A 23853-nucleotide genomic window follows, 5' to 3' on the forward strand; every position below is an offset into this window, starting at 1 on the left:
AAAAACCACTAGCTATTTTACCCTAGACTAGCATATAAGTACGAGTAAGGGTGTTTAGACTATAGATACACACACAACCAGAGCATAGGTATCGAAATGCAGTCCAAAAGACAAAGTACTACTTATACATAATATAAAATCAACCCTACATTGATGGATATCTGTCAGAACCGCCGAAGAGACCTTGTGAGCCACCAATACCGAAGTCTACCTAGAACCTGGAGGGGTGCAAAACAGAAAATGTGAGTGGGAAAAAATAAAGCCTTTCAAAACCATTTATCTTTCCAAAAGTAATAACCCCTCACCGTAAAACCCGTATAAGTTCCTAGAAAATAAAACTACAATACATATATAAGAACCATGCTCGAGAATAATAAAACCAGATGTATGCCAAGTCAATCATGTCAATCATGAATAAGTAAGCCAGGTGAAATGAACTAATATAAAGAAACATATCAGGAAGAGTCGCCTAACGTGACATGTACAGCTAAATCTATAGCTCAACAATCAAATCAAATTTTGCACATGAGTCGGAACCACTGAATGTGGTATGTACGACATGCTAGGTCTAAATAAATACGCTCAAGTGCTACGATCACGTGAAGGCTGTACGAAGTATCTCAAGTCACCTACGAGTCGGAACCACCTAAGGTGGTCGGTACGACAGGCTGGCACCTGCCTTGGATCCAAGGTGAGCGTGTTGTACGGGAGGTGAATGATCACGTGAAGGCTAGGCCCTGACCTTGGGCGGAGCACTAACACAGGGGTGTAAGATATTAATCACTAAATGTAACTCATTATAACCATACACGCTACCATCACAACCATCAATATATACTCACCTGAAGCTTACCTAAGCGTCCACAGCATCAAGCAGTATTATGCACAACTATACTAATGCATATTCTAATATGTAATGCATACGACATGGCATTTAAACCATAAAAACATTTAAACAGTCTCTGGGAAAACATAAGGCATATATACGCATATATATAAAACCAAAAGCCCACTCACTGGTATGTAGTTGGGTCGTAACCCCCGAGTCTCGCTTGGCTGCGCTTGTCCTCTGGAAAAGTCTCACCTATATGTGAAACAACTATTTTAACGTTAATTTTAAGCACATAACCATCATTGTGTAATAACTTTTCATACGTTGCTCAATTGGGGTATTTGAATATACCATCGTGGCCTATTCAACACCACAAGCATCCTCATATTTTTAGAAAAAAATTTCAGCGTCCCACGCGCCCTCACGCGCCGGCCAAGGCACGACCACACGTGCAGGCACGTGCTTGGCACACTAACGGATTCCCTAACGGCGTTAGGGAATATTCCGTTAAATAACAACATATTCTGTCTAAAAACTAACGATGTTACCTTACGCCGTTAGCATATTCCATCAAAGTTGACGGTATATTCCCCTTCATTCTCCGATGATTCCCCGGATTCCGGTGCCGGCCGCCGCTACACTCGTCGGTTTCTGGAAAAACTTTGAATCTTAATATCTTCGTCGTTTCAACACCAAACTTCACAAATTTTATATCAAATTGAAGCCCTGAACTAGAAAAACACGATCTTACCTATTCGAGGTCCTAAATTCGATGGAAAATGATCGGAAAAATCCTTTAAAAACAAGCTACTCCTGCAAACCCACTACTGAGCTTATTTCGACGTCCAAACTTAACCAAAAGTAGTCTAAAACACTAGAGGAGTTGTAATAATACCTTTCTAAGTCTCAATAGCAAGTAAAACCTCAACTATCACATCGGGAAAACAGGGTACCCCGTCGAAGCTTCTAAGTTCTCGGGTTCCCGTGAACTGTTCTTTGTCCCAAAGGTGTCACTAGACTCGTGGAGCCACAAGGAAGACGATAGTGACCTCCAATCGCTCAATCTGTGAGGTTTAGAAAGGTTTTGAGAGTTGTGAGCTCGGGTTGTACAGAAAAAGAGAGTTCGAGAAAGAGAGAGAGTGAGGGAGGTTTTGGGCACGTGTGTATTGGTCACGGGAATGGGTGGAAATAAGAGAAGCAAGGCCTTGATTGGGCCATGAGGTTTAAAACTAGCAATTGGTCCAATAGAAAACGCAAAATTCTAATTGGACCCAAGCACATAGGAGATGTGGTGATTGGTTCATTTCCTTAGCCCAATTTACACCTTCGTTTATTCATAACATTTTCGTTACGAACCCAGTTTAAACCTAACTCACGTCATAGCGCTCGTGATGTCAAGTATGACTTAATTACGTCAACGGAAAAATAATTTAAAACCATATGCATACATCCACATCACAACGGCCCGAGGGCATAATCGTCATTTCCACGCTTTCAAGGATAAAATATATTTTAATTTGGGACGGGTCGTCACAGAAGCCGAACTAGATTGTGAATTGGAAAATGGTGAGGAAAATCACTCTCATTGCTTGTTGAAAAAAATTGTACGTACGAAGTTCATACGAAATTGGTAAGTACAATCAATTTAAAATGATATATTTACACTAAGACAAAAGAGAATAAATTGATATAAAACACGCATTTTATGAGTTTTGATTTTGAATATAAAACTCTTATCTAGAAATAAAGATAAATATCACTATCGACTAGTTTTATGTGACTACTTACAATCAATTACAATAGCTAATTGATACAATCCTATAATCAAGCAAATCTTCTTGTCGCCGTTAATAGGTTTAATTTATTTATTTTTCTTGAGGTGCAGTGTCAAGTACCGCCCGCCAAACTTTGCCATTTTCATTCTCTCAAATATGAAACATTCGAGAAATAAGATCGTCTGCATGTGCATGGGCCACCATTTTAACAATTCTTTGCCCATTAGCTCGTGGGCCCGCCATGCCTTCATAGAACACGAATTGAGATGCAACAAGTGGAAGTCTTGGTGGACGACCGGAAGAAGGTTCATGTAAATGTGATTTATAAATTTCTCATGGGTTGACCAAAGCACAATATGAAGGAAAGAAGTTTGACTGGTTAAACCGACATTTGAATAAATAAGAATAAGAAACGTTCTTCACAAGTATAACCCAGCCGCTTTCTTTTACCACTGCAAATCAGAAATTCTCTTCCTCTTCCAGACGCTAAGTTTTGTGTACATATTGATCCACTACAAATATTAGTTTTTACATTAATTTGGAATTAAGTGTTGAGTTTAATTTCAATGGAGGATATTGAAATAGAAGTACCTCAATATTTCATATGTCCCATCTCTCTCCAGATCATGAAAGACCCCGTAACGGTGGTAACAGGCATCACTTACGACCGGGAAAGCATCGAGCAGTGGTTCTTGGCAACCAACGACTTGTCGTGCCCGGTCACAAAGCAGGCCTTGCCAAGAGGCGACGGCTTGACGCCCAATCACACCCTCCGCAGGCTAATCCAGCAATGGTGCAAAGAAAACGCAGCCAACGGGGTTGATTTGATCCCGACCACAAGACTCCCTCTCGACAAGATCTATCTCACTAGACTTGTTCGGGATCTTGGGGTTTCGCATTTGCAGTTAACTGCACTGAAAAAATTGGAAGCGCTTGTGTTAGAGAACGATGAAAGGACGAGGTTCTCCATGGCCGAAGCAGGTGTTGCCAAGGCAGTGATTTTGCTCGTCATAAGATGTTTCAGGGGAGGTGAAACAAATGGACTTCTAGAAGCTTTTAGAATTTTGCATCATGTTTGGAATGTGAGTGGTGACCATGAAGTCCAACTTCTTGTTAATGGAAACACCGACTTTCTTGATTCTTTGACATGGGTTTTCAGGTGTGGTCTTGATCAGATGGATAATCATCTCCTTGTGAAAAACGAAGCGATACTGGTATCGAAAATGACAATGGAAGTCCTAAGTCCATGTCAGCTCGAGAGGTTGAACCTTGAATTCTTCAAGAATATTGTCATGGTGTTAAAAGAAAAAATTTCCCTGAAAGCTGTCAAATCTGCACTCCACATTCTAATAAATGCATGCCCGTGGGGGAGAAACCGAATTAAAATCGTTGAATCCGGTGCAGTCTTCCAGATCATCGAGCTTGAGCTTGCAAAACCCGTAAAGCGTGTAACAGAGCTGATATTCAATCTTTTGGCCAATTTATGTGGCTGTGCTGATGGGAGAGATCAGCTGCTGAAACACGGTGGAGGTATGGCCATGGTGTCTAAAAGAATTCTTAGGGTTTCACCGGCAACAGATGATCCAGCAGTTCATATACTTTCCTCGATCGCGATGTTCTCCGCTACACATAATGTTCTTTCAGAGATGCTGTTGGTTGGAGCAGTGTCAAAGCTGTGCATGGTAATGCAATCAGACTGTGAAGCCTATTTAAAGAAAAAGGTTAGAGGGATCTTAAGGTTGCACTCTAATGTCTGGAACAACTCGCCTTGTATTGCTGTATATCTGATAACAAGGCCTAGGTGGTAGATAACTGTATACATTTATATATTCTCAAATACTTATTTCAGGACTTTTTGTTGTTTGTTCATTAATTTGTATATAATTACGATTATAAGTCTACAAGTTCTGTTAATTGTATATAACTAATGAGTTTTGTAACTGGCTGTTTTAGAAATACGATTTCCATACAACTTTTATTTTAGTACATTGTTCTAAGTACCCTTCCCATCAACCAAACAAATTGAACTCTGAATTCCACTGCTCATTGCGTTGTCCTAAATTTAAATACATGAGTTGTTAAATTATTTTAGTAGGCTTTTTTTATTAGCACCCCACATAATGTTAAATGCACCATACATTAAAATTTAATATTAAATGACTTGTGTTCCATACTGTGGAATGACAATTTCAACCTTATTAGGTTCTAAATACACCCCAAATCACTTAATGTATTAGTTAGGTTTTGTTCAACAATGGAAGCTTCCATTGTTGAACAAAACCTAACTAACGAAACTACAACACGTTGTTTGAGAAAAATTATTTTTGACGAATGGAATACGAAATGGATGTTTCTGATCACACTTCCTCGGCATCCAGAGTCGAGGGTGGGGCCTCCCAGCCAGATAGTTTTTTCTAATTCTCACTACGTTGTATTTTTTTTTCATTTTAAAACTATTATTTTTATGATTATGAAAATTTGCTGGATTGTGAAAATGTGTTGCGAGTTGTGAATTACTGTTATCTTACTATTTTAAGGTTTTAGGAAATGATATACTAGTAGGGGAGGTTTTGCCAAATTTTATGTATAAATTGAAGCTTAAGGTTTTAACCATTTAAGTTTTTTTGGGTAGCTAAAAAAAACACTAGGGAGCCTAATCGAATGCTGAAGCTGGCACAGAGTGTGACATCCCACATCGTTCAGGAGAGTGATCCTTAAATGTATATTCCCATCCCTACCTAGCACGAGGCTTTTTGGGAGCTCACTGGCTTCGGGTTCCTTGGAACTCCGAAGTTAAGCGAGAAGGAGGTCAGAGCACTCCCAGGATGGGTGACCCACTGGGAAGTTGCTCGTGAGTTCCAAAAAACAAAACCGTGAGGGAATGGTAAGCCCAAAATGGACAATATCGTGCTATGATGGTGGAGCGGGCCCAGGAAGTGGTCCACCCCGGGCCGGGATGTGACAATTTGGTATCAGAGCCTGACCCTGGCCGTGGTGTGCCGACAAGGACGTTGGGCCCCTAAGGGGGGTGGATTGTGACATCCCACATCGCCCAGGGGAGTGATCCTTAAATGTATATTCCCATCCCTACCTAGCACGAGGCTTTTTGGGAGCTCACTGGCTTTGGGTTCCGTAGGAACTCCGAAGTTAAGCGAGAAGGAGGCCAGAGCACTCCCAGGATAGGGGACCCACTGGGAAGTTGCTCGTGAGTTCCCAAAAATAAAACCGTGAGGGAATGGTAAGTCCAAAACGGACAATATCGTGTTATGGTGGTGGAGTGGGCCCGGGAAGTGGTTTACCCCGGGCCGGGATGTGACACAGAGCGTGCGTCTATCCACCTCCTTGATCAAGATTGTGTATGACTTGCGACATCGTGGAGTGGGAACCTCACAGCAGCATAGCAGCGTCGCTACTAGCTGTGGTTAGTTATTCGGTATTGTTGTCCTATGCAGTGGGAGTCTTGGGCACAAATTCCCGAGGAGAATAAATTAATTTTTAGGCTTTATCATTTTTTAAATTTTGTTTACAAATATTATAAACCAAAGTATATTATTTTAATCTTATTAAATTTCTTACTATTATTTTATTGTTTTTCATATTTGTAGGTCAATTATGATCTTCAGAACATATCCCCTGAGGCCATGGCCTACTTAGAGGAGACCTTAGCAACCCGGTATAAAAATTGGAAGAGCGATCTTCACCCGCATTTTAAGCTATGGGATGATTCGGAGATTGCTCGTCTAGAGGGTTGCCCAGCTGAGTTGGAAGACCGGCCAGAGGATTGGGAGTAGCTCTGCAAACATTTTACGGACCCAAAATTTGTGGTATGTACATAATATTTTAATAATAATTTATTATTGTTTTAGTTATTTTTTTAGCTTTTTTTAATAATTTCTTTCAAATAGTCGCACTAACATGTATATTGTGTGTTTAACAGAAGAAATCTGTTGCTGGCAAGAAAGCTCGGGAGTCAAAGACACTTCTCCACCATTCCGGTTCGAATCCTTTTTCGTATAGGCTTGAGGCACAACGTCAGGTAAAAGTATATTAATTTTGAAATTTTATACAATTTATTTTTTATTATTGATTAATAAATTTTCTTAATGTTTTTTTCTTCAGGAGGGTCCTAAGTTCCCAGAGATCGACCTGTTCAGGGACGTATACATTCGACCCGGCAATGAGACCACTAAGCAGCTTCATGTAAGTATATGTAATTGTTATTATTCTTATATATATGAATCGTTCAAATATTATTTATATTTTTTTATTAAACATTATATGTTTTTTCTTTATTATTACAGGTTACTATGGTGGAAGAACACATTGTTGTTCTCTAAGAAGCAACATCACAGCTTCCACCAGAGACCCCGATCGAGGATGTCATTGTACCCGAGGATGCAGGTCTTCAGATCCTGACTGAGGTCATGGATCCGAAGTTCGGTTGTCGTCATGGCAAAGTTGTTCGGTGTATAGGGAAGGCACGGGTTAGTGAGACGGGTGCCTCATCTTCCAGATCGACCACATGAGAGGTCAATACCCCTGAAAGAGGAAGTGACAACCCTAAAAGGTCAGCTTGCGGCCCAGAGCGAGCAGATGAGTATGATTGTACGGGATTTACAGATGTCTGACCTCCAAATCCCAATGCTAGCACTTGATCTTTCTCCACCTTCGACTTCCTAGCCACTTTGCCTAGTCGATACCCATTAGCCTAATGTATCAAACCTAAAAGACTACTTCTTGTAGTTTTTTCTTTTTTGTTTGGACATCTTGTATGTACATTTTCATATATTTTATAATTAAATACTTTTTCTTGGTTTATTAATTATTGTTTAGAATTTAATTACAATATTTATTAAAAATTAAATAAAAAATATTTTTCCCAAAAAAATAAAATAAAACAAGGGTTTGCACAACGAAGAAGTAACCCGTGTTACGTGACGCATGTCCATACGTTGTGCAAAACTCCTTTGCGCGATGCATGTCCTTCTGTCGCTCAAAGTAGTTTTGCGTGACAAAGCGACATGCATCGCACAAAAGAGTTTTGTGCGATGCAGGGACATGCGTCGCGCAAAGACACTTTGCACAACGTAAGTTACTTCTTCGTCGCGCAAACCCTGTTTTCACTGCCTTGGTGCGACGGTTGTCACGCAAAGAAGGTTTCGTTAGGCTAATTTTCAGACAACATTTTTTGACTTTGCGTGACAAAGGTACCTGTGTTGTGCAAACTGTTTTTTGTACTAGTGTTTGGAATGTTGGAAATTTGGAATTTTTTAATGTTCTCGTGGGGCCACAGTGCGCAACATCACACTTTAAACGGTGTTACTAATGGTCAACCTAACAAAAGTATGAATATGGGAGAAAAACGTAACTTTAGGTATGAGACTAGGATGAAAAAAATTTGATGTATGAAAATCTGAAACTATGATTCTTTAGGGTAATAAAGTGAGAATTACCCTAAATTCTAATATCATTACGCTCATCAAGAGCATATATTAGATTTACAATTTTTTTTTTTGTCAAATTAGATTTACAATTATAGTTTGCCTTATTTTTTGTTAACGTAAATTTGTTTGGTTTGAGTTATTTTCAAACATTATTCTTGTTCTTGTTAAAATTGTATTCATCATTAACTATCAATCACTACCAAAAATTACCATTTGCCTGACTAAGGTTTGTTCGACAGAAGAGATTTCATTAAGGAGACTTTTCCTCAGGCAAGTTATTGTTCGTCGAGCAAACATTTGGTGCTGAGGGCAAAAAATGACATGGAGCCAGTGAAATCTTGCGCTATGAACTTAAAAAAATTCTTTCGCATAAAGGCTTAACTAGGTTTTAGGGTTTAGGGTGACCAACTTTTCCGGACAAACTTCCATCTAGCTGCCACTACTATTTGCTTCGATACCCGTTTTCCCACTACCCTTTCACCACTCTGCACAAGTTCCCCAAGTACCTCATGAGAAATAGAAGCAGCAAAGCCATGCTACAGTGGAGTCCACAACCAAAAGATGACAGTGCCTAATCCCACATGGTTCGTTAAGGGAAGGAGGTCCGCCTTTTGTTATGGAGGTTTAGGGAGTAATATTGGTGGTAAAAGTCAGATGAGTTAGTACGAGAAGAGGAAGGAGTCGAAGCCAATTGTGGGGACAGCAACTATAGATTTCTAATTGTAATGTTAGAACTAGTCGTTGAAAAGGATATAAGTATCACCATGTGGAGTACTTGAGTAATTGCTTTGTGTTGAATAAGGTGATAACGAAAAGTTACTTAGATGTCTTGCATGTGGAAGAACATGGAGAGAATACCACCACATGATCAGAAATATCCCCAACAAATACACATTTATTTAAATTTCCTTGATGATTTTTGCATTCTACGAAAGTATTTTCCTCTGCCCAACTGTCAAACTTGGTTGTAAATACTTTTTGAGATTTGATACACTAAAAATCGCCAAAAACAAAAGTTCGGAGATTAGGTAATGGGACGAAATCATTCGACAGTTAGAAACAAAAAAATCATGACTTAAAGGTCGTTTTAGATTCGATTATGATGATTTTTTACAAATATAATCGCTATTGCTGGATTCATCTCCACATACTTTAAAAAAACCCCTTCTTCTTCTATCTTTCAGTTTACTTATTCTTAAAAAAAAAAAAAAAATCATTCCTCTTTAAATTTAAAATTCCTCTTCTTTTCTCAATTTTTTTTTCTAACGGGTTCCAAAGCTCTAAACCCCATGGCTAAGCCTTTTTTCTTGAACGTTTTCAAACACCACGAAAGATGGAGATGTGTGGACTTTAGAAACTTGAGAGAGAGAGAGAGAGAGAGAGAGAGAGAGAGAGAGAGAGAGAGAGATACTGGCCAAAGGCTGAGAAATTTAGAAGTACACTTACCTTTTTCCCAAGGGGCAAGATAGAGGTGGATGATTTTCACATGTCCAATTCCTTTGATGATTCTTGCAGTCTGCAAAATTAGTTTTCACGATCCAACCATTAAACATGTTTGAAGATTAGGTAACGGGACGAAATCATTCACCAACTAGAAACAAAAAAATCACAATTTAACTGTCGTGTGAGATCTGATTTTGATGACTGTTTACAAATACAATCATTGACCCTAGAAGAAAAAATGAATGAACCCGATCACCAATTTAAAATTTACACTAGTGGATGCAACAAATGCTTACTTGTACTAATGGAAAAATTGATTAAACTCCAAGTTTTTTTGGAATCTGTTGTTTTAACGGGACACAGATTCTACTAAACTAGTTTCCATGATCCAATTGTCAAACATGTTTATCTATACTTCGAGATCTAATAGGCCAGAAATCACCAAAAACAAACGTTCAAAGATTGGGTAACGGGACAAAATCATTCAACGATTATAAATGAAAAATCACGATTTAACGGTCGTTTTAACTCCGATTTTGATTATTTTTTACAAATGAAATCCTCAACCCCAGAAGAATACAATGAATGAACCCAATCATCAATTTAAACTAATTATACTAGTGGATACAACAAAAGCTTATGTTCTACTTAATGGAAGTATAAAATAAACTAAGTGTTTTGGAAGCTATTGTTTTGATGGAACACGCATTCTACGAAACTAGTTTTCATGATCCAACAACTAAATGTGTTTGTATATACTTCGAGATCTCATACATAAAAAATAAACAGTTGGAGATTAGGTATAGCGAGACGAAATCATTCGACAGGTAGAAATGAAAAATCACGATTCAATAGTTGCTTTCACTTCGATTTTGATGATTCTTTAGAAGACCCCAAATCGAGAGTAAAATCACACTAAATTGACCTAATCTTGAAATTCAATGATCATTAAACAATTTGAATTTAATGTTAAAAAAGTTTTTTTTTCTTCTCAAAATTTGCTTGACGTATTCAATTTATTCGTTGGGTCATCTGAGAGTCCCTATTTAGGGACTCCAACCACCACATATGAGGACTCATTAGGAACTTAAATCCAATGAGAGAGTCTTTATGGTAAAATCCTTACATTTGAGGTTTTTGCTATTTTATATGATAAATTGATTAGGTGCAAATTTTTTATTTGTGTTAACTTTTTTGAATTAATATCACATTATGTTGAAGTAAAATATTTTTATGAACACTTAAACAAAACGAAATTGAAATTTTGATACCAAATTTTTTCTTCACAAAAAATGTAACTATATTGGCTACATTATTGAATTATTATGTCATTGGGTGCTTGTAAGTGCATACAGATTTAACCATTAAATTAATTTATTACATAAAATATACATTGCTACATAATTAAAAGAAATATATTGATTCATTACCTAAAAGTAATACATCATACCTAATACATAGTTTAAAAGAAATTTGTGGGCCACTTAGTATTATGGTCTAGTGGTATTCCTTTTCACTTGTAAGTGAGAGGTCTTAAGTTCGATTCTTGCCAAAGAAGAATTTAAACCACATTATTGTTAGCTCATTGTGAGGGTAAACCATCCCGTTTTCTTAGTGTAGATAATATCGTTTGTTAAAAAAAAATATTTGTAACAAAAATTGATTTGGGATGAAGAGAAATGATCATGGAGCCATTGATTCTCAACGGTAACAAAATTTGAATACCACAGACCTTTGATTTGGAATCTGTTGGAAGGGGGAAAAAATATTATGAGCTATGATCGCTGGATCCATGCTGCAGCCACGTTAGCAGCTGTCTGGTGAGTCCAACAACACTTGTGCACGTGTGAGGCAATTAGGCTTTTAACTGCAAAGTAGCACTCAAAACAGTTGGCCATGTTTTCCACCCAATTTTCCCAACTGGCTCCACCATTGCTGTACCGATATAGTGGTTATATGTGGGTATATACATTATGTATCCGATGAGTCTTTATACTTTAGAGACTAATTTTTTGATTATTAGAGATTCATTTTGTCCCTATATTTGTTTTATTTCAATTTTATATTGTGGTTGTCCCTATTTATAGACTCCATTGGAGATGCTCTAAGAAATTGCCAAGTCTTGTTATGTCTTCGAGCGAAGAATTTTGCTCGACCAAATTTTCCTGACGACTTTTTGTCGGCTAATGTTTAGAGCGATTAACACAACTTTTGTTGAGAATAAATCCCACATTGACGAGAGGAAAAACCTTGCATGTGCTAATAAGAGGTCCTACTCCCTACATTACTAATTGATTTTATAGTGGAACCTCAACTTTCTTCATGGTATTAGAGCAGGTTGTCCCACATGTGAAGCCCAACGGCCATATGTGCTCCACGTCACTTGAGTTGTGTTGTTCACGTGTTAGACTTGAAAATTCACCACACATGAGAGAGCGTGTTAAGAATGCATCTCACATTAATGAGAGGAGGGACCTTGCATATATTTATAAGAGGTTAGGCTACTTTATATTACCAATTGATTTTATGAAGGAACCTCAACTTTCTTTAACTTTTACCCAACAAAACTACTTCGTCTGACAATTTGTTTTGGTTGTGAATAAAGTTTTTCTCCTAAAAAGTCTTTGGAATGTACGAATACGAGAGCTACAGATCGCTGAAGGGGTTTGACATAAGGAAAACTAACGAAAAGTCCAAAAAAACTTCCCTTTGAATGAAAATCCCTTTTTAAAGGTATAATGAATAATGACAATTAAAGGTAAAAATGTGGTTTTTCGTTAAAAGTGAACATTACTGCGAGTGCTTTGTTAAAACTCCCTTTGAAATATTATATACATGATTCAAATGTCCCAAGTTCCAACTAATAAAGAAACAATATAAACACTACAATGTTCAACGAATACAAATAAATAGGGTAAATATCAGTTTACTATCCTCATGTTTCGTGGTTTTCAACATTTAGTACATCAAGTTTTTTTCGTCCCAGAGTCATACCTAAAGTGTTAATTTTGGGACAGTCTCATACATCCGTTAGTCAAACTGTTAAGTCTGCCGTTAACTGATGACGTGGCACCTATGTGGACAATGTGGATTTTTTAATTTTTTTTTGGAAGAAGGGGTTAAAAAAAATTCAAAAATTCAAAAAAAAAGAAAAAGAAAAAAAACCCAGTCTTCTACCTCCCCCAACCCCCCTCCCTTCTCTCATCTGTTCCTTTGGCCTCCTTCCCATTAATTATACCAATTAGCTATATGATATCATCACATTCTTCAAACCCAGCAACCCAGCAACCCAGCAACTTATTGGAAATGTGCCCTAAAACCAATCATATGATGATACTTTACGGACATTTCACAAGTTAAACTAATGTAGTTTAAATATAAAGGGCAAAGGTTATTGTTTGAGCCGTCTCATATAAATGTTATATGCTTAAACGATAAGTCCAATGAATATGTGATTGGGAGAATGCAATCTAAAGAAGTTAGATTCATGAGACCATTCTTTCGTAGACACATCCTAAACGTTCCTGATCATAGGATTGCCAATTGGACATTGACAGTCCGTTAAGATCAGTATGTGTTGTGTCTTCTCTCAGGGAGAGTGACTAGTCTCGAGTCATTGGTGTGTGTGACATCAAGACAAGTACGTAGGTGCTCAATGGAGAATGAGTTCACTAAACACGATCAACGAAGAGTTCTCATATTCATGTCACATGAGAACTCATGGTTGGGATAATGCAAAGTAGTCATTTGACCTGAGGCATCACAGTTGTCTTGTGGTTAAGTTCTTGATCTTTGATTATGTCAAAGTCACCCCATCCACGGGTGTCCACGACATCGTTGGGGTTAAGCCACTTAGCCATGGAGGCAAGTGAATGCGCAACAAGGGATCTCTAACCTTCAAATCGTTTGAGGGAGAATACTCTATGATATGATTGAAAATCTTTGATCAGAGTATGAATGAGATTTAGGAAGGCGTTCCAAATCACATTCAAGGTAATCATATAAGCACACGAATCACATTGGATAGTAGACATGAATAAACTATCAAACCAAACAATGTGGTCAAGAGTATTGTATTAGAGAAAGACCGTATTGCATTTGTAATCCTAAACTGAATAGGTTCTCCACCTCTTCTGATTAGCTTGGGTAACCATGATATGCTGCTAGGTGTCACTCATGGTTTGTGGAAGCCCTAAAAGTGTATAATCACTAAAGGGAGAATTGAAAGTAAGTTTCAATTCACAATCGATTTGAAATGGTTTTAATCGCCCACTGCCTCGCTAAAAGGAACCTAATGGATCGTACACCGTGTAAGGTGGAGATTGAAGAAACAATGGAGATGAGTAAGAATAATTAAATGGTTTAATTATTTAATAATTTATGGCAAGGATTAATTAATATGTTAATTAATCAAACAAATAAAGTTCGTTAAAAGACCAAGGGTTAGTTTTGGGCCTCAAGGCCCAATGGACTTCGAACGTCAAGCCCATTGACTTAAGTTGTATGACAACTTAATTCACAAAGGCCCAAAAGCCCAATAAAACCCTTATGGCCGGCCATGTTAGAGAGAATGGCTTTTTGGTTCTTTAGGTCACTTATTTGAAGGGACTATATAAAGGACTTTATAGTCTAAATTCATTAAGGGTTTCTTTTGGAGAAAATTGGAGAGAACATGTCTCTCCCTTTCTCTCTAAAGAGGCCGGCCCCCTTGGAGGGATTAGCTAGCAATACTACTCCTCCAAGGTCACTCATTTCTTCTCCAATCTAACCTTGGTGAAGATACTTAGAGGTTCTCTATTTTAGGAACTTGGAGAAACCTATTCTTCCATCCAAATCCATAGATTTAAGAAGCAAGGAATGAAGGCCCTCTCTTTGGGTGATTAGCCTTTGCTTATGCAAAGAGAAATCTACAAAGGTATAAATTTCAACTGACTTTGTTTTTGAGTTGAGTATTGGTTCACCAATCTACTAGGCTTTGAATTTCATGGTTGATGTTTTGTTTTTGAGTGCATGCAAGCATGATTCCGCCTTTAATTGTTAATTGCATGCTAATAGATGTTGCTCAAATGAACATGTTTTCACAAAATTTTCCTTCACAACTCTTCCTCCCAGTAACCAAGAACTGCATCCAATAGAACCCAGCAATGGAGTCACCTCAAACCAGGAAATCGGGGTTCAACCTTCCCTCCGGGATGTCCGAGACACTGCTCCGCCTAGATTCCATTTCGGGTTCTTTTCGTGCGGTTTCGAGCCTCTCAGCGTCACTGGGTTCTTGTTGGGCGATTTCGAACCTGTCTTCGTGATCGAAGTTCTCGACTTGCAACGACAGATTCATTTGTTGAAGAGGGAGGCAATTCTTCGAAAGTCACTCTAATACCCTAATTCTCTCTCTTTCTATAAAGCCCTATTCTTGTACTTACTTCCTAGAAAACCAAAATTCCATCTTTTTCAATGCCTGCACTTGCAAAACCCTAAATCCCCAAATCCAATTATGAAACCAAATTGAATCCCTTTTCATTTTAGAAGTGGCAATTCTCTTTGGATTCGATTGATTTGCAAAGGAGAGAAGGGAGGGAGGTTTATCGATTTACAGGTAAACCACGAATGAAGCAAACCCTAAAATCGATAACAATTTCAGAAGACGAAGAAGGTAGGAGAAGAATACCTCTGTTGTGCGAAAAAGCGAAACTTGGAGAAGGATTCGACGGCGGAGCTCTGAAAAAAAACTTGGAGGAGAGGAGGGTTTGGTGGGTTAGTGCAGATGAGAGAATGGAGGGATAAGGGAAGAATGAGGAGAGAAGGGAGGGTGGTGCAGGTTGTAGAAGAGAGAATAGAGGGAAGGGGTGCGAGTTGCAGAAGAGAGAAGGGAGGGAGAGGGTGTGGGGGGTTGGGAGAGGTAGAAGACGGGGCTTTTTTTTTTTTTTTTTTTTTTTGAACCCCTTCTTCCAAAAAAAAAAAAAATTCCACGTGGACCCCTTAATGACACATGACGCCCAATCATTGTCCATATAAGCGCCACATCATTAGTTAATGGCAGACATAACAGTTTGACTAACGGATGTATGAGACTGTCCCAAAATTAACACTTTAGGTATGACTCTGAGACGAAAAAAACTTGATGTACTAAATGTTGAAAACCACGAAACATTAGGGTAGTAAACTGATATTTACCCAAATAAATAATAACAGTCAAGTCTATTCATAAGTTTCCAATTGTCTACTTCAAAACCGATGAGCCGCATGCACCTGACCCAACAATAAAATTATAAACTTTGTTTTAAAATAAAAAAAAAAGAAAAAAAGAAGAAGAAGATATGAATGTCATGAAGATAAAGATGGATAAAAGGTATCAATATCATTTCCTAAGTTTAGAAGGCTGAGATTCATGAGCAAATCCATCGGATTAATAAAATTTGATTCAACGGCTATAAACAGAGGATCCCTTTAAAAGTTATAATAATTATAACCATTGAATCAAATTTCAACGGTCTGATGGGTTTACTCAAGAGGCTCAACCTCTTAAGCTTAGGAGAGGATCCTGATCCGGATAAAAGGGCAACAAATGGTCAGGAATACATGAAGAATTCTTCCAAACCCTAGAGTGCAACTTAAGAACCACCCTAGCCTTCTCCTTTGTTTTAAACCTACAATCCACTTGAAGCACCAAACACAATTTGGCCACAGCACCCACTTGCAACATATCCTGAAGAACACCACAAGTTGCAGAAAATCTACAAATGGAGGACAATATTCTTACCGCCCGATCACTTGCCACATGTGAAACCCTAAGGATTTTCTTCGATACAATGGCTAGCCCGGCCCCATGCTTCAAAAGCTCAGCTCGCCCTTCCGCACATCCACAAAGCTGTTCTAAAATGATCAATATTAGCTCACACGTTCTTTTCTCTTGCGTCCCCAGAAGAGCCTCCGTGAGCACCGAAACTGCACCGCTTTGGACAGCTTTGATTCGGTTCCTTCCCCACGGACAAAGCTCCACAAGAAGCTTCAATGCCGCCTTTGACGCTGCTTGTGAAATCCGACCATTTAGCACATGCACTATCTGGCGGAATGACTCAACGTCCACATTTATCAACTGGATCGGATCTGCCACTTCGAAAAACGACTTCAATAAGATTATTGCATGAGCTCGAGATTGGTAATTCCCGCAATCCAATACTCTGACCAGAGACTCCGTGATGTTATTATTGTTGCTGTCATTGCTCATGAGATCTTTGAGACGAGATTCCGAGCTTTTGAAATGAAAAAGGACTTCAATAGCCGCTTCGACTGTAGATGAATCGGATTGACTTTTGTTGATGATGGAGGCCACGTATTCGATTGCTCCTGCTGCCTCCAAACAGTTCTTGTTCCTCTCACCTTGAATGGCGATGGATCTGAGCCTTTGGAGGCAATGGAGATTGGTGTGAGGGATTTTCTTGTCTTGTTCGATGAGCATCACGACCTGGGATTTGTCGAGCGCGGATTTAGGAGTTGGTATCAGCTCGACGCCATGCGAAGAGTTGAGAGTGCACCAAGCTTGGATTATGCGGCGAAGAGTGTGGTTGGGCGTGAGATCTGCGTCAACGTCGGACAATGACTTTTTGCTTACGGGGCAAGTGTTGTTCTTCGATGTGAACCACCACTGCTCTATGCTTTCTCGATCGTACGTTATACCGGTTGAGATCGTGACCGGATCTCTCATGATTTCTAATGAAATTGGGCAGAGAAAATGCGGAGGAATAACGAATTCCTCCATGAACCTTTGAAACCTTGGATAAGAAAGGACAAGAGAAAGCTCAAAATTGAACACACTTGAATGATAAAATGTCAACAGTTGAAGTTTTGGTTATTTGAATTATGGCATTGAGAAGATAACGGTTATATATGATGAGAAGATAGATAGATCACAGGTGATGCAAGTTGTCATTAAAGGATAGTCAACACACACGGAAATTGAAAACTAAATTATATGCATATCTCCATAGTTTATATCTCCATAGATTATATACATTAAAGTACCATTCAATTTACACGTCTTCCAAAGTTTTGGAAGAAGAAGACTCAACGGAAGACTTTGAAACCACGGCTTCTTTAATATTAAAAACTGGAGGTCTCGGGTTTGAAACTCAATGCTAGTGTGGAAATCAGACTTGTTCTTAAGTGGAGGCTGAAATGCCTTTGTGAGTCTTCTACCATGGCTTGCTACTAATTGTCTCCTCTTAAAAAAATAAAAAATGAAGATTTTGATGCCAACAAATAAGTAAAGGAGAGTCCCAAGTAAAATCACAACGATTTTTAAGCAGTTTCTGTACATTTATACAGCTTTTCGTACGCGGGCCAAAAATACATTGTCGACTAATGTGATACAGGACTATTGGAGCTGCATGAGGAAGGAGACTGGTCTTCCATGCATTAATGTGTGGTGGAATACCTTATCTATATTTCAAAAAAAAAAAAAAATCAAAAGTAACTATTAAAGAATAATGCTTCTCTTGAGGGATGAGTTCATTCCCTCACTTGCAAATAACATATTTTCTTTGTAAAAAATTTATAATCAAAATACCGTTCAATAACTTGATCTTCATTTGAAGCTCATCCATACAAATAATATTCGAATTGGAGATCGTTTAATCATCCAACTGTATCAAGTAAATCAATGTTTCATCATGAATATACTACTTGATACCTACATCGTTAATTTATTTGATACATTTAGATTACTAAACGATTTTCGATTTGAATAATTTTTTGTATAGATATTATTCAGATGAAATTAACAAATTGAAGGGTTTGGATTATGAAATTTTACGGTGAAGATACTTTGTTTACAAGTGGGAGAATGAGTTAATTCCTCTCTTTTTAAACACTTCGCTTTTTGTAATTTTAGTAAGTTATTCTGCATGTAAAACTGTGAATTTACAAGGGAAAATAAACAGTGTGTCGGAAAGTAAATCTCAACAAAACATGGAAGCAAATATATATGCATATACATTGAGAGTTGTAATCTTATGAATAATTAAGGTTTTCTTGGTTCGACCATGTAGTGGGACGGACGGGTAAAACTCAATGTTTGTTGGAAGCGATATATAAGAGTGAATTTAAATTTCAGATGATGGAAATATGATTAGACCACGGGTCATTTTTAATTTTCTTGCGGTGCCGATATGGTAATTCTTTGATTTGTACGGTTTAGTTCTCGTGAAAATTATCTTTCATATGTTGAATACGGATTTTTAATGAGTGAAAAATTATATTGTATTTATAACAAGCTTATAATATCAAATTTATGATGTTTCTTTCTGCAAGGGTAACATGTTTACTTTTAGGCGATATGGTTTAAAAAAAAAAACAAGACTTTGTTTTAATGAAATACAGAAAGAGTTGTTCAGTATTCTGTGCAAATTTTTTTCTTCAATGACCATTTTCGGTAATGGAAGAAAATATGAGTTAGTCTCGATCGAAGGGATCGTCGGTGTTCGAAGTGTGCCTGATCTGGTTTGGGGAGAGGGGGTTGACTTTCTCTCCCTAAAGTAGTGTTGGTTTCTCTCTCTAGATCGTGGGGTTGCATTGCGTCTTACCGATATCTTCTCAGCTGCTCATGGGAGCAAGTGGATCTATCCTCTATCAGCAGACTCTCACGCATTTCTTAAATGCAGTTATAAAAGAGTAATGCTATTCATACCATGTTTTTATACCACATTTCTATAACACCTTAGGTGGCATCTGATGTGGATAGCCACATCATTTGAAAAATTTGTAAAACCCAAGGAAATGAAGGAGAAAGATTCCATGTATATCACAATCATCATTTAATTAACTAGTTTTTCTTAATTATTAGTTTATTAAATAATGAACTAAACTTAAAAATTTGATTAATTCAAATGATGTGGCTGTCCACATCATTTGCCACCTAAGGTGGTATGAAAATGTGGTACAAAAACATGGTATGAATAGCATTACTCGTTTTTGTACCATATTTTCATACCACGATGACATTTGATGTGAACAGCCACATCATTTGAATTAATCAGATTTTTAAATTTAGTTCATTATTTAATAAACTAATAATTAATAAAAACTAGTTAGTTAAATGATGATGGTGGTATACGAGGAGTCTTACTCCTTCATTTCTTTATGTTTTGCAAATTTTTCAAATGATGTAGATGTCTACATCAGATGCCACCTAAGGTGGTATAAAAATGTGGTATAAAAACATGGTATGAATAGCATTACTCGTTATAAAATTTCCGTAGCTTACATTGTAAGTGCATCTTCTAAACAAGAAAAATGGCAAGTGCATTGGGTCTATTGAAACTACGAACGGTAAACTATGAAAGTCTCCAGTTTCATTTATTAACGTTGAGGTTTCATTATGAAAAAATCATTCATATTTTTAACATTTTTAACATAATTGACCAAAAAATGAATTTCTACATTAATAGAATATCTTTAATATTAGAAAGCTAGAAGACTACTTTGGTGTCTCAAGGCTTCACCAAAAATTTATGGACTAAAACACCCCTCAAACAAAAAAATCTAACACTGATGAAATTTGATACATAAAAAAATGCAAGGGCAATTTTGTCAAAAAAAATAAATTTGTTTTATTTAAAAAACAAAACAGATAATAAAAAGGAACGTGCTCATACTCCTCCATTTTAGGAGACAGATAATGATACAAAAATTTATAAAAAATAAGAAAATAAAAAGACAACGTGGGAGAAGAGGGGTAGAGATAGAGAAAACTGTTTGCAGTTGTCGTCAGTTTTAAACTCTCCACTTTGAAATTGCTATAAGCAGTTATCATTTGGTTTATTTCTTTCTCCACCACTTATAAACTGAATTGTCTCAGCCTATCGGGTATTTTGTATTGTGTTTTTTACTTTTTTATCTTCTCTCCTTTTTATTTTATTTATTTATTTATTTATTTATTTTTTGGTCTACTTCTCCTCTTTTATCTTGCATTTTGATTTTGAAACATATACAAACATATTGCAGGGAGCGGATGGAAAGGTTGATGAAGATGAGCACGACCCTTCTTGCGAAAAGTGGAGGAAGAGGTAGGTGGAGCGGTATATTGTTGCTTGATTAGCGGATTCAACCAGGTAGCTTTTTCTCTTTGTCTTACTTTGTTTATCAAAGTTTTGCTTCCATTTGGTTTCCGTTCAGTTTTTAAACTCCCACAACTTTTTTATCATAAATGATCCGACTACATTTAGTCCGATACAATATTCTGATCTTCGTCCATCAAAAAAATGTTTTGGTCAGTGATTCCCCTCATTGGGTTTTCATTGCAGTTCGATTTTAAAGTAAATGCAATTCCAGTTCTTGAAGCTCAAAGATGAGAAGGTTGATGAAGGTACGTTAATGTCGTGTTCCTTTTGAATATGTGATTGCCCTTTTTTCTTTCTTCCATTCAGTCACCTGTTTTCCTATCAATTTTTATGGGAAACAAATTTCACTGCCAAATTTTTCAGGGCACAAATTAGTATGTAATCCCTCCTACGTGTAATGGAAGTCTGTAGGGTTTATGCTTAGATTTATAGTGACAACAATAAAATTATTGCGATGAAGACCTCCCTCGCTCTCTGAAACCTTAAACGGATCAACGAAACGATAATTCTTGGTGACTTCTCCTTTCTCTTTCTTCACTCCGCCAGTTTGGAAAATTCAAGGTTTTTTCTGCAATTTAAATTTCCATTGAAGAATTTCATACTTACTTTTCCTACGTTTTTCTCATTGAATTTTGTTTCAAATGTAAACGTAGGGGTAACTAAAGTATACAGACCAGCCACATGTAACAGAAGACATTACGATTTAGTACTATCACCAGCTCAAGCAACTATAGCCATCGCAAACATGAACAGTAGCACTTGCCTATCATCAAGCTTTTACTACTTTGTTTACAAGAGTGTGTGCTTGAACTAATTTTTTTTATTGTATTATTTGTCTAATTAGATGTAGGTTTGCTCTATCTTCGACTCCATGGAGCTTTGTCGAAACAGTCATCCTGGCAAGTTATACCACTCTACCTAAGAAAATTATCAACAACAAAGTTCAAGCACACACTTATAAGAGAATTATCGACAAGCCTTGACTTGACTTCAATCTTCTTATGGCCGGTGATGTCATTTTGTTTTATTTTAAGCAGATTTGAGCTTTCAATTTTAAGAGAATTATCGACCCTTGATGTTGTTGGTGCAATGCAATTAATCAGGTATGACTCTTAATTATTTTGGATTGTTATACTTCGCTTTATCGAGTTTTCTTTCATTTGGATTAGTCAATTTATTGCTATATTTTAATTCGGTTTGTTCTTCATAGAGTTTGAAAATATATTCATACTATTGGATGGTCTAAGGCATGTGTGCAAAAATTTGGTGCTCTTGGGAATGGAATCTAGAAGAAACAAAGGAACAATAGCTTTTTGGAGTGTCTTGGAACTTTTGAATACATGTTTTATGTTTATGTGCCGCAAAGATCTTGATTGTGGATCCCTCAATGATTCGACTTCTAGTTGCATAGATTTAAGGTTTCTAATATGATTTTTTGTTATCCTTCTCCTTACGCTAGAGCTTCTCAACAAATACAATAAAATTACTTTAGAAAATGTGGATTCATCGATATCGAAACACTGACTTCTAAACATTTCGTTTAATTGACAGCACCCTCTTCAAATGAACCTTATATAGGTTTTAAGGGCCACAAAACGTGTTGGTACACCAATATTAATATTACTAGGATTAGATAATAAAAGCAAAAGATGAGAACACGCAAAAACGATACGGAAGATGTTGTGGGTAAAAGTAAGATTAAATTTCATGGTATATCAGATGATGTTGTGGGTAAAAGGTAAGAATATATGTTTTACGTTTATGTGCCGCAAAGATCTTGATTGTGGATACCTCAATGATTCGACTTCTGGTTGCATAGATTTAAGGTTTCCAATATGATTTTTTGTCATCCTTCTCCTTACGCTAGAGCTTCTCAGCCAACAAGATGGATTTGAGGCAGCAAATACAATAAAATTACTTTAGAAAATGTGGATTCATCGATATCGAAACATTGACTTCTAAACATTTCGTTTAATTGACAGCCACCCTCTTCAAATGCACCTCATATAGGTTTTAAGGGCCTCAAATCGTGTTGGTACACCAATATTAATATTACTGGGATTAGATAATAAAAGCAAAAGATGAGAACACACAAAAACGATATAGAAGATGTTGTGGGTAAAAGTAAGATTAAAATTCATGGTATATCATACGATGTTGTGGGTAAAAGGTAAGAATAAAATTCATCGTATTTGAAAATTAGCATTTGTGATTAAAGATACCATGATTTGGTAATGACACCATCATGTTACAATTAGACTTTATGTTTTTGTATGTATATATTGTTAATCTTTTGTTTTAGATAAATGTATCAAAACATATCATTATTATTTGGTCATGACAACTTGAAAAAATATGACATGTACCCTATAATTAAAAGTTCACGCAATTTTTGTTTATACATTATCAAACACATTTAGAAAAACTTTAGAGGCGTGTAGCGTCCGTGATAAATAAAAATGTAGTATGATGATATTGATGATATGCCATGTTCATTGACAACCCTAATGCCCTAATGATCTCAATCATGTGAATTTTTTTTTACAGCCCTCTCAACCAAATATATATCTTTAGGTAAATAAAAGACCTTTAACAAAAGAAGAAATCGGTAGAGAAATTACGTATTATGGATTAATATATAGTAAAAGATAGAGAGACATAGAGTAAGATTACAAATAAACGTCGTATATTTAAAAGATTTTTAAGGGTGCGTAGCGCCCGTGAGAAATAAAAAGTCTAACAAAAGAAGAAATCGGCAAAGAAATTAAACATTATGGATTAATCTAAAGTAAAAGATAGAGGGACTTAGAGCAAGATTACAAATAAACGTCGTATATTTAAAAGATTTTTAGGGGCACGCAACACTTATAATCAAAGGTAGTTTGCTTCCCTCAACATAAGGTTATTCTTTCTTTTAATGTTTAATTCCCTTTTTCAACTTTTAATGCAATTCAATTACAAATAATGCTAATATTTGATTTTAACCAAACACATTAAATTTTCAACAGGACGGAACAATATGAGTTCATGATATGTTTTGCTGTCAAGTGTATCAAGGTCAATTGAAGTTCTTGGATTGTTTTTATACTTTTTATTTAGCTTTTAGTTGCAACTAAATGATAAGGATCTTCTCTGTTATTTATTACTTTTTTTTATTTATTTTTTACATATTCTAGACAAAATACTTTAAATTCCTACCTGTATTATTAGAGATAATAATCGTCTTTATTTTATGTTTCTATACA

The 23853-nt window shown here is 36.7% G+C and overlaps 2 protein-coding genes and 1 pseudogene across 2 annotated transcripts; 2 read left to right on the forward strand and 1 right to left on the reverse strand.

The window, feature by feature from the left end:
* The first annotated feature begins 3075 nt into the window (after positions 1-3075).
* Positions 3076-4547, forward strand: LOC126589841 (E3 ubiquitin-protein ligase PUB23-like). The gene has a single exon (XM_050255271.1). It carries the CDS (start codon positions 3174-3176, stop codon positions 4413-4415), a length of 1242 nt encoding a protein of 413 aa, XP_050111228.1. The 5' UTR covers positions 3076-3173; the 3' UTR covers positions 4416-4547.
* Positions 4548-4950: 403 nt separating this feature from the next.
* LOC126590291 (uncharacterized) lies at positions 4951-7429 on the forward strand (annotated as a pseudogene).
* Positions 7430-15696: 8267 nt separating this feature from the next.
* On the reverse strand, positions 15697-17414 carry LOC126588594 (E3 ubiquitin-protein ligase PUB23-like). Its single transcript, XM_050253699.1, has one exon. It carries the CDS (start codon positions 17248-17250, stop codon positions 16006-16008), a length of 1245 nt encoding a protein of 414 aa, XP_050109656.1. The 5' UTR covers positions 17251-17414; the 3' UTR covers positions 15697-16005.
* Positions 17415-23853: the final 6439 nt, after the last annotated feature.

The sequence above is a fragment of the Malus sylvestris genome, chromosome 11, assembly GCF_916048215.2.
Source record: "Malus sylvestris chromosome 11, drMalSylv7.2, whole genome shotgun sequence".
NCBI lineage: Eukaryota > Viridiplantae > Streptophyta > Magnoliopsida > Rosales > Rosaceae > Malus > Malus sylvestris.